The 12271-nt window shown below is 44.6% G+C and overlaps 1 protein-coding gene across 1 annotated transcript in view; it reads left to right on the top strand.

The window, feature by feature from the left end:
• Positions 1–7271, top strand: part of COMMD1 (copper metabolism domain containing 1) — an 85746-nt gene extending 78475 nt beyond the window's left edge. Inside the window, exon 3 of the mRNA XM_068402668.1 lies at positions 7136–7271. Coding sequence (XP_068258769.1) covers positions 7136–7243 — 108 coding nt within the window. The 3' untranslated portion in view covers positions 7244–7271. The remainder of the gene's footprint in view (positions 1–7135) is intronic.
• Positions 7272–12271: the final 5000 nt, after the last annotated feature.

The raw sequence follows: 12271 nt of genomic DNA, 5'->3' as shown, positions 1-12271 counted from the left end.
ACTATACGTGGTTGTCTCTTGGCATGTTACGGCAGAATATTACATCATTTTGGAGGTATTCCCTGCTGTTTTTACTATCCAAGCTAACATAAAATCCTGAGAGGTTTGACAGTCCTGACTCTGGAGTCTCTATTTACAAGTGATGCACTTAATTACTCATGTAATATATACATGCTGTTTTTCCTAGTTAACAGAGGAGGCAGGAGATTGGCTTGGCTGCAGAATATTCAGTGATCTGGAAGGAAAAGTGACATGAAGTAGTCAAAAAATTGTTATTTATTGCTTAGCCATCAGGAACTCAGAAGTTGTTAAAAAGCAGCAAAATTCAGTTCTATAGGAAATGTTATGCCAAAAATTTCTTTGATTCACCTGTTCACACATCCAACTAAGCAGTGAAGACATAAATTCCTTTTTATTTTAATCACGTATCACTGAATGGTTGGGCTTCAACCCCCCAAAAAAGACAACGCTTCTGAACTCAACTACTTTTGTTAATAACTTTCATTGAAATTCTGCCTTCGGCAATCCTTTTAATTAAGAACAAACCCCTCCATAATTAAAGCACTTTGCTTACCACAGTGTCAAAAACTGTTAATAACGATAACAAGGTTTCCTTGCTAGCAAGCAAATGTATAACTGCGGATGTAAAACTGTTTTATCAGCTAAGTCCTTTCCAAAACCACTTAATGTCTTTTTTTACCAAAAAAAATGGGAAGGCTGAAAATTAATGTGGATTCTTAATCACAATGAAAGGTACCAGGATGTTTGAAGGCAAGTTGGGTTTCTGGTGACATTACATGTTTGGTTTTTACTTATGCAAGGGGCAGCTAAATCTTTGAAACATCCTAATCTAAGGCAGAACCTAAGCCAGGAGAATAAAATATCTTCCAGAGCAATGAAATTACATTGAATCTCAGCCTCTGCAGCGCAAATGACTGCATTGCCTGTACCTAAAGCCCAAGAAACCACGATACTCCCATTGTTATGGGAAACAGCTGCCTAAGTAATAATATCTATATTTAAAATATATTGCAGATAAAAAGTAAAGCAAAATAAGCTTTGGGGATAAACAAACCACTACGGGGTCTGAAACAGAAGGATGTAAAGTGATGGTTGCCTGTGTATATTCAAGGAGCTGCATGGATATAGCAAGCCCTATGTGTGTGCACACAATAAATTGTATGCATGCATACACTCATATACAGAAAATGAGAGTGCTCAAAGACCTATGGGGAGGTTCAGGTTAGACATTAGGAAGCATTTCTTCTCAGCAAGGGTCATTAGACATTGGAAGGAGCTGCCCAGGGAGGTGGTGGAGTCACCATCTCTGGATGTGTTTAAGAAAAGACTGGACATGGCACTTAGTGCCATGGTCTAGTTGACAGGGTGGTGTCAGGGCAATGGTTGGACTCGATGATCCCAGAGGTCTCTTCCAACCTGATTGATTCTGTGATTCTGTGAGTACAGAAGTCCATATCTGTACCTGTCTGTCTGTCTGTGTTTGCATGCAGGCATCAGAAGCTGGTGCTTTTTCACGATCTAAAAGAGCTTGCTTTCCTTGTAGTTCATCCCAGGGTATGTCCCTGGTGAGAGGCAAGAGGGAAGACTGGATAATGCCTTTGCAAAGAGCCATTAATGATCTTAGGAGCACTCTGTCAAGTTGAGAAGGCTGTTATGCATGGGTCTGGCGTGTTGGCAAGTGGTTGCCCGTCATGGGGTGTCGTTGAGGTTTCTTCTTCACCCCTGGTCACTCAGCACAAGCGCCATGGGTCCCAGTTTGCGGCATCTCTGCCCTTCTGCTTCCACGTGATCTGAAGCAGTTCTCCTGAGGGCCCTTTTCAGTAGTGGCACCCATAGCCTGGTGGCCTCTGGGACCCCAAATCAAGCAGGTGTGAGTAGGCTTGTTCCCATGGGATGTGGACCCTGCGCTTGCTCTGTGCACATCTGAAATCCTTGGAGGTGAGGATGGGCATGCAGCATCGCCTGTATTCTCTTTGCATAGGGTTTCAAAATGCAACTGCTTTTAATATGAAATAGTATCTAACCAGACAAATGCTGCATTTCTCTCTGTCTCAGTTCCTTGAACTCCACAGAGCACTCTCTGTGTGAAAGTGGAGTTGGCTCCCTCTCTCCTTGCACATGACACCACCGCTGAACCATGGAGACCTGCTCTCCTGGTAGCCAGCCAGGACTCTGCTTGGCAGCACTTCTCTGATTTAATGGAAGAAAGCCCCCAGTCCCTTGGAACCCACGTGGGTTGTGGGTTGTTAAGGCTGTCATCAACACCTTGCTGTCTTTGCTGAGTGATTTTTCTTTCCTTCCCCTTGGCAGGGGATTCTCCTCACCTCTCTCAAAGCTTTGTCTGAGGTGTTTCCACCTGGGTAGGCAAATATTTGCACATAGGAACCTTCACTGTCCTTGGGCCAGCGAGCATGAGACATGGCACCCCACTGACTGCACCCCTACCAGCATCTCCCTCGCGACCACCGTTTGCTAACAAAGCTGACTTGCTAACTTCTGCATCGGGAGATGCCCCAAGCCTCTACCCCAGCCCATGGAACAAGCCTTAGTCAAGACACTTCAGGATCCAAAGCAAATTTACCACCAACTTACATTGCAGTCCTAGCAGGGACCAAGTTCCCTGAATGCTGAGTGTTGTAGGAGGTCTCCGAATCAAGTGGACATGAATATGAATAAAATGATACGTGAATTCAGAGGTTTATTTTTGTTTTTCCAGTACAGTGGTTAGAACTTAAAAATACTGGATGTATCAAAGTTGCTGGGAAACATTTCAGATAGCTGGTCAAACTGATGCAATAGAGAACAATTTTATTTTTTTAAAGTTTTCAATGTGTGAGGATTGGTTTTCTAAAAATAAGTAGTGTAGTTACCGAGACAGTGAAAGTTGTGCTTCTCTTAGTGTCTCATATAAATATTTTTGCAGTGCTCTGTTGTTACTAAAAAAGAAAAAAAAAATAGAAAACCTGATTCAAGGCTGGGGGGGAGTTTGTGTTTCTTGGATGTTTGTTTTGCAGCTCCTTTTTATAGCCCAGGCTCAGGAGGGAAACGGGAGAAGGGGTAGGAAAGCACGTGGGGAGAAAACCAAGATGGTTGCAGGAAATGGACGTCCATTCCCACACCTTTCTGAGAGCATCAAGCTTGGCTTTCCAACCTGAAGGTGAGGATGCATGTGCCATTTCCGTCGCACACGGACATGCTCTAACAACCCCGCTTGCGCACAGACACCTGCTTTTTTCCAAAGATGGCGTCCATCTCCATGAAGGGCTCAGCTGAAGTCCAGATTTCGTTCTGGTTGGCAAGTGTGCCATGCTTCAGGACTTCGAGGCAACAAATGACTCGTTCCATTTTGGTTTTGCTTAACTACAAGGGATCCAAGTGGGCTGAAAACTTTTTTAACAATAGGAGCTATCAAAAGGGATGCCTTGTTTCTTGCTGAGAAGGAGCAGAGACACCAAATTTGTCCTGCTCCTGGAAGATACCTTAGAGAAGCGATGGGAAGTTTTAATTTCACAGCTCCATCTTCTCTTTTGTTCCTTTTTTCCTCCTTCTTTGGAACTTTGTGGAGGATATAAGCTAGTGAAGCATTAAATAAAACTAAAGCCCAATTCGGAGCAGCCTGATTTACAGCCCTCTCGGTCACGTTTTAGGTTGGTCCACGTGAGAGTGTGATAACTATTTAGATACCATCCAATCCACATAGGGAAGTTTTAGCTGCTTTACAGATAGAAGTATGCTTTATGAGTACACTTACACTTCTATAAAATGGCATGAAGAGACTTAGTGTAATCCAAGAGTGTCCTTTTGCTCAATTTACATTCCTTTTAACTGACAAAACCTTAAGAGGGGAAAAAAAAAAGCCTCCTTATGCCTTAGGCTGGTGCAAAAACATTTCCATCAGAGCTGGGAGCTTCAGTCTTTTCCTGTCCGCTCACACTCACCGTGTGATTAAGCCATAAAATCGGTTTATGCAGAGCTTAAAGGCTGCATGGGCACACCCTGGCCTGGGGAAGTCTGTTGATGGGCTCATGTGACTTGAGATGCGCAGTTGTGGCTGGAAAGCCTGAGATGTCAACAGGAGTTTGGCCTTGGAGTTAGTCGTGTTGAGGACTATGACCCAGGGCTGCGCAGCATGATGCTGCCTCTCGTTCCCTAAAAGGTCAAGGTAGAAATTAGCTGGTGGCTGTGGCACACGTGTTGAGGAAAGGTCAGGTTACAGAGAGAAGAGCTGTTTTCAGTTGTTGTCTGTGAAACAAGACTTGTAACATGTTACAGATATTGGGATGATTTTAGGTTGGTGAGAAAACTTCTGCGGTAGCTCTTCTGTGAAAGTGAGCTCAAAACTTTTTTCTGGTTGTATCTGGGAAAACAAGGATGCTAAAACAGGGGAATTTAGCAGGGGGAGGTGAAGAGGCGTTGGCTTTGCAGTCCTGATTTGCAGCAGTTGCACCAGCTGGGCTGAGCTACCCATTTCTGCTCATTTCAGTGGAGAATGGTTTACTCCAGCAAGGGTCTGTGATCTGGTTTCAGCACAATGCTTCACAAAGCCTCAGGGGTTAACAAACAGATTGCTTGAGATTTGACTTTTCCAGTGCTTCCTAATCAAGGAATGTGTAGAGAGATATTTCAGGGTTTGGTTCAGGCTTTCTTATGCAATCTCCTGCAACCACATCTTCTTCAGGCAGATCCGACCTAGATTTTTTTTCAGTGCACTCCTAATCAGACAGGAAAACACAAGAAAGCCCACTGCCAAATGGAATTAGGCTTTCAAATTCCTCACCAACCATTTTATTTCTGCACGGTGACCAGCTGTAATTATGCTCTGCTGTAATTATGCTTGCAGAGGTATTTTGTAGAAGGTATGTATTTTCCATAAGACGTGTCATTAACCATTGTCAAGGACAAGAAAAACAGTGCGAGAGCACCCTTGCTTCCAAGTCCTAGATTTCTTACCTGTGTTGTTATTGATCCCAAATGTTTAATACTACTTTTGTGATGTTTTGGAATGTACTAAGTCATATTATAGAGATGAATGATTAATTTAAAAAAAACCCCACAGCCTACAGTAATAGTTTCCAATAGGGTGCTGTTTATGAGCATAATTGCTTGCTCAGGCAAAGGCCTTTCCTAATTGTCATCTGTATATTCTACATGGTATGTATTTAGTTACATGACTATTACTGAACTTTACTGATACTTCATTCAGTCAAAGTTCTCCTTAATTCTACAAAACCTTTTCTAATCAGAAGCACCCGCATACTAAATATGTAACTTGATCTCTGCACTTTGGCCTGTTGGCTGATTTGGTCATTAGCAGATAAGATAATAACCATTTCACGAACACTGACTCATCCAGTGTGACTACTGTAAGTGACTTCACAGGACCTAGGTGCCAGCATTAGGGGAGAGACAGAGACATTTGAAGACAAAAGTTTAAAGTGCACGCTGCTCTCAATTTATGAGGTCTTCTTTCTTAGAAAGTTTCAAGTTTTAAGGTTTAAATCACCGTTTTGATTTCTGCCTTGAACTGTGGTAGTTCCCCATGTGACTGATGTCCAGCACAACCTTTCCATGCATTTCACACGCTTGGCTTCCTGATCATTGACTTCTGGTGCGTCGTTTCTTTCCCGTTAGTGTTCTTCTGGCAGTGCCTTTTGTGGTAATTGCACACAAAATGATCCCCTTGCTGACTCTCAGCATTTTGGTTTGTATCTCACTTGCTGGTTTGGTTCTTATGAAAAATGAAACAACCCAGGAATCGTTGGGAGAGCGAGAGAGGGTAAAAGGTAAAACTAATCCTGATGCCTGGGGGGAAATGCTCGTAGCGGTTCTAAAATGTACTTAGTAAAAATGGATGGGTTTAATTTGTCCGATGATTTTATCCTTGTGTATTAAATATTAATTCCATAAATGTAAAGGATGAAGTTGCGGTGGTTTGGGTAGATGCTAATTGTATGGAAAAAACATATTTTGAAATAATGATAGAAACTTTAGCCTGGTAGAAAACAGATGAGACCTGGAGATGCCCTTCTGCTTTTATAAGCACCACAGGGTCTGTGTTACATATAGAAATTCAGTGGCTGTACAGTGTTTCTGATTGATTGCTAAAACTATTCCAATGTCTCCTAAGGAAACCTCCCTCCATACTGGCTGCACTTGCGTCTTCAAAACTTTTCAATTTATTTCTCTATCACTGATGGTGCTTCACCTGGAATGACCTGTAGTACGCAGTCACACTCCCGGCCATCTGTTTCATCTGCCAGATTCACTATAGGAAATACTTTGTAACTATAGACATACCAGTAGGTAAGGCTAATGGACTGGAGATCTCAGGAGGCCTTTTCACATTCAGTTTATTAATGAGTTCCGTATCATTTGAACTTTATATATATATATATATACACACATATATATAGTCTTTATTTTTTTATATATATTCTTTATTTTCTGGGCCGTTGACAAGATCCTTTTACTATATCCCAATATCCATCTTGTCAGAGAATAACTACTTTTTAAGATGTGACAGGACTTTTCAGAGCAAATCAGTGCTGCTTCTTAACTTGCTTCTAAGTTTATATTGACACTAGAACCCATATGTAAAAGAATATAAAACTATCCAGAATTTTCAGACTGGAATGTCCTGTACAAGACTGTTTCAGATTCTTGTTTTCCCCTGTATAAAATCCGTTTTTCATATGTGACGAGCTTTGTGCGGTGGCTCCAGCTGCTTTGGTTGGAGCGTCTGCGGTGACAGCTTTGGGGGTCACCAGGCTGGAAAGAAAATGGGAAGTCTCAGCTATAATTAAATTTCTACAAGTTTTGTGAAAGTCTGCAGCTAAGGAGAGACCCAAACTGATGCCTACATTGAAAGGAGGGGCAGACAGAACTCAGCCTTCCTGTATCCTCTTTGGCAGCCGCTGTCTGGCCTGCCGGCATGTGCTGCTCTCACTCAGTAGGTGTGTAGCCAACCTCTGGGTCTGCTGAGGTTATTTAAGTGGTACCAGGAAAAAAGGAGACACAAATCGTCAGGAAACCAGAACTCGCTATCCTGCCTCCATTGTATGCCTGAAAAACCATTATCTTTCTCAACTATTGTTCTTGCAATTTTGTTTTGTAGGAATCGGAGTTTCTCTGTCTGGAGTTTGACGAGGCCAAGGTGAGCCAGATGCTGAAGAAACTCTCGGAAATAGAGGAGAGCATGACTTTGTTGACTCAGACCACTTAAGCAAATAAAGAGCTTGCAACTCAGAAAATGAATGACCTTCAGTACTTTTTTGTAATTCCTCTTTCTTCACATAAAATAGGCGATGATTGTTAAAGCCTGGTTTTAACCGCACAATGTATTCACAACGAAGTATGGGCTAAGTCACACTGTGAAGCTTTCTCTGTCCCCTCCTCCAGGCCTGTTCTCCAAGGCGGCGGCAGCGTTGTTTGCGTAAGGCTTTGCATAATCAGGCTTTCGAGTGTAGCGTAGCTTTTCTCTTTTTCCCCCTCAATCAATTTTTGAGCCTTCCAGATGCTGTAAATACTGGGCTGGATGAACAGCAAAGGTAAATTGGCCAGTTGTGGCAGGGGAGAAATGAGCAGAAGAAACAGGCAGACTAGGGGGGACTCATGTTTATCCTTCCAAACCATGGGCTATGTAGGACAACTCCACCTGCATGAACTCTGCCTGCTTAGAGCTTAAAGCCCGGGAGAGTAGATGAAGTGCAGCAAGTTCAGGGAGCAGCGCACAAACGTGCATTTCTGTAATTGTAAGCCTCTGTGCTGCTGAGGATTAAATGGTTCCCGAGGGTGTGAGGTGGCCAACCTTGCTGGACCATTCAGTCACACCTACCTGATGCCATGAGGAGCCAGGGGACAATCAGGGGAACATCTCTTGGGTGGTGGGAGGTGACGCTGGTTTCCCAAAAGAAGCAGCCCTCCTGCATGAGCTGAGCGCCTGATCCAGCGACCTGCTGGCAAGCCTTCAAAGCCACTTCTGATGTGCTTCCCCAAAGGCCAGCCACTCTCGAACTGTAGTGGTGCAGCCTTGGCACCGAGCTGCACGGTGTGTTTGAGAGGGCGGTGCTTTGTCAGGGCACAGTTTAACCTGGCTGCTCTCAGTCCTGTTTGTCAAGGTATTTGTCTTGACCTCAAAGAGCCCTAAGTTAAACCCAGGATTTCTAGTGTGTGCATTCAGCGTGGCATTTGGGTAAAAGGAAAATGTCCTTGGCAACCAGGCAGCTTAAAGCCCTATCAATAAAAGGGTTGTGTGAAGAAAGCTTTCAGAGGCAGATAAGGTACGTACTGGGCACCATGATCTGAACTGCCGAGGTTGCTGTGGCTCTTGGCTGTCGTGGGCACCCACATCTCTCTGGCAAAGCACCAAACTGCAGAGCAACCACTACCCTTCTGGCTAAAGAGGACTGAGCAGCAATGTTTTCAGTTTCAGATGTTTCCATTCAGGGGTGCAACCTTGTCAGCCTTGTCACAGCAGGTTGTATAATCACGCTTACCAGCTTATCAGTGTGGGACCTGGAGGAGCTGTTCTGAGCAGGCTAAGGCTTGTATGGAGCGTGATGGTCCTTACCAGAGAACTGCCTGGTAGCCCATAAAATGGTGACGGACCAGCTGGAGATGACACCAGCTCGCTGTTTTGCTTCGTTCCTTAACAGGAAGGTGTGCCCACACATTTGGTTGGAGGCTACATTGATTCTTTCCATTTTGTTTTAGCTTCATAAGCAACCTCCTCCTGAGCTAAAATTATATTGAGGGCTTGTACCAAGATAGAGATAACAACATAAAACGTTCTTGTGCCATAACTGAAGTACTCCTCATCGCTTCTCCTTGTGAATTTATTGCTTGTGGAGTTGCCAGATTGTACTTGGATGCAAAATCTCTTCAGAGCAAGGGAAGGGCACCTTTTCCCATCTGCCTGGTCAGAAGGGAAAGCATCACTCGAGCCAATTTGTATTACTGCATTGGGAATTAACATTTACTTTCCCAGGCCTGCCCCACTGCCGCCTCATCTCTTACAGCCACCTGGTTATTCCCTCCATCTTGTGGAGGGACTGCGCAGTCCCGGTGGTCTCGCTTTCCCCATCTTTCTCCAGCTGATACTTGTCAGAGTGGAACCGGACTGTAACCACCAACCAATCCTCACACCAGTCCCAGGGTAACCAGCTGCCGGCACGGGTGTGAAATGCCGAGTGGTTGCTCACTGTCTGAGCTTTCCACTTGCCTTTTCATCAAAGTTCATTAAAATGTTTTTCTACATTTTAGAACATGTTTAAAAAAAAAAATTAAAAAATCAAGGTCAGGGAAGGATCGTGATCTTAAGTAACTTGCACCATGTCAAACATACTTATTGTTTTATTTTAACATGGTCAGAGGATAGGAAAATATGCTATAAATGGAAATTAAAGAGAAACAAACTGGGACCAGATGTCAGGAAGTATTATTTCATTCAAAGAATAATAAATACATGAAATTGCTAACCAGGCAAGGAGACTGAGGCAAAAAATACCAGGGTCATTTAAGAAATAATTGGGTACTTTCCTAGTAGAGGTGAGAGTTAAAGAAGGGGCACATTTTTATGGGTGGCCACTTCTCTCTCTTCGTAATCCTCCCTCCCCTGAATATCTAATGAACCTGATTTTCTTCTTGGTGGATATTTGTAAACTACTGTTCACAATGAGGAAAAAAAAAGCTGAGTGTTTTGAGGACCCCACTCTGCCTGGCCTTTGGTAAGGGCACAGGAGTGTCACGGGGCAGCAAAATCGTGTCTGCTTCATGAGGTTTGATGTGGGCAGGGAAAGAGGATTCTGCACTTCCCCAGACGGCTGTAATGTCCAGCTGTTACTGGGGCATGGAGAACAGATTGTCCCCCTTGAGCAGGACTGTGCCTTCCTACTGGGATGGTTTATGTGTATGTCCATCCATCTGTCCTTCACTATGGAGTTTTCAACCTGTTGGCCACTCTTGGCTGAACTTGGTGGAAGAGCAGAGGCCTCCGATGCTGCTCTGCTTTGCTTCCTTGAGTGAAGAATACAAGCACCTGTGGCTTTTTGTTGGTATTCATGGGTGTTACTAGCTATCAGTGGTCCAGCTAAATATCTTGGTGGTGTTGGCAAATGAAAGCCGGTGCTTACACCCTTCAGGAGAGATTGCAAATTCCTTCCCCAAAGCCCAGATGTAAACCAGACTCGGCCTGAGTGCATGGCCGGGCAGCTTCTGCTGTGGCTGGGGCCGTGTGTGGGTGCTGGCCTCCTGCGTGGGTCTGTCCGAGCAGACATCCCAGCACAGCACTGTTGGCCTATCATTCTGTTTTGGAGACCACTGCTGCCCGCCATGGCACCAGGTCCCGTGCCTGCATGCTGAGCCACGCCAGCAGTGTGACACCAGGGCCATCACCTCCTCCTCCTCTTCCTCCTTCCCTCAGGGGAGCAGCCATGTGGCAGTGTGCCCTGAACCACCGGTCGAGCCTGCCAGGCAGTTTGTAGATTTACAGCAGGGACACGAGCAGCTCAGCACAGACAGAGGAGGAAAGTAAGGGAGATGGGGAAGCAGCAGGAGGAAGGACTGAAGGAGGGCCCCTACCTGAGTCCCACCTGGGAGAGGTTTCCCTGCCTGGTCCTCAAAAGCAGACAGGGAAGGAGCTTGGACACAACTCATGCTATGCTGCAATGTCCTTAACCTCAGAAAACTCCCCTTCATACCTGCCCTACCTGCCTGCGATCTGCCCCATCTCCATCTTTCCTGGTTTCCTAACAACTAAAAACCACCTGCAAGTGGGACTGCCACATGCTGCCGGGCTGGGGCAGGCTTGGTTTCGATCAAAGCCTGGTTATTTATTCTAACCTGCATCATGCTGGCGGAGGCAGGGTAGGGAGCGGTCAGGTAGATGCTGCTCAGGCAGGGGACGGCACCCGGCAGCACCAGGGATTTCCTCCAGTCCCACTTTTGCTGGTGCATTCCTGGGTGATGGCTCACCAAAGCCACTGTGGATTTGCCCTGTGGTGAGCGAGGGCTGCTGCTGCCCTCTGGTACTGTATACTTGACAACTTCAGATGTGCAACTCCAGATGTGCAGCCCATCCCAAGCTGTACTGCTTCTTACCAAAGACTCACAAGCAGCAGCCACATGTTGTTGCAACCTTCAGCTGGTTCTATCTCAGATGTCACCTTTTGCACCACTACAATGCCCTGCAATTTATTCATGCAATCGCTTCTTGTTTTCTGGGAATTCCTCCAAGTTGCCACTCGTTTATGATCTGGTGCTCCCTAAAATATCTGCAAGTGCTGTCACCTTCAATCACACATTACAGAATTGGCACTCCCTCTCTGCTTGGCAAGATGATTCCTTTTAGCGCAATTTTCTTTTTTCTTGGTCCACGTATTCCCAGAACTGCTGAATTTTTAGAGTATTTTTCTAGGCATATCTGTATTTTCAAAAAATAACAGGTTAGGCACACCATGTTTTTCCAAATCCAAGCCAAGCAAGTGCTGTATTTCATAAAGCTTTGGTCCATGGAAAGCAGCAGATGACGAGGCATACTTATTTTATATTGGTGTTGATTTACTTTCCCGTTGTTCAGTTACTTAGTCTTTCTTTTACATTTCTTGTTTTATTTTTCTTTCTTACAGGCCCTTTTTGCAAGTGTAAATATCAGAATTAATGTTTGTGCTTTTATTGTGTTTCACGGGAGGGTTTTTGCTGGCGTCCATGATCTCCACATTTTATTGTGCTTTAACTTTTTGATAAACTGGTTGATATTTTGAGAGATTTTCTTTTCTGTACATCAGTTCTTTGCTATCTATTGATAAAATAAATTGCTTACCATTTTTCTGGGGAAATTTCCTGATTTAAATGTTTACCAATCATTTGTAGATGCACAAGTCTCTGAGACGTTTCACCTGATGACTCACGCTTGCCCCCCGTTGCTCGCGGAAATGTTTCCTTCCCCTTCTGGGGATTTTCAACAGTTTATTCATTTATTCCAAATATTTATAGAGAGGCGCTCAGTTGTGCCAGGGACAGAGGGAGCCTTTTTAAGAAGGCGGTACCACATGGCAATGGCCGGGTGGGGGGAGCACAGCAGTCCTTCACAGCAGCCACTGACAACTATTTAATGCATTACATTTCATGTGGCTTGCGACCAGAAAAATAGACAATGACTCCTCACCTTGGAGTTAAAATACGCCTCTTAAATTATTCCCAAATCCCAGGGAAGTGGGGCTTGAGGTGCCATTTAATCCAACACAGACACCAG

Source organism: Nyctibius grandis, chromosome 1 (assembly GCF_013368605.1).
Source record: "Nyctibius grandis isolate bNycGra1 chromosome 1, bNycGra1.pri, whole genome shotgun sequence".
Classification (NCBI taxonomy): Eukaryota; Metazoa; Chordata; class Aves; order Nyctibiiformes; family Nyctibiidae; genus Nyctibius; species Nyctibius grandis.
The sequence above is the reverse complement of the archived record's forward strand: the minus strand, read 5'-3'. Positions and strand labels throughout refer to the sequence as shown.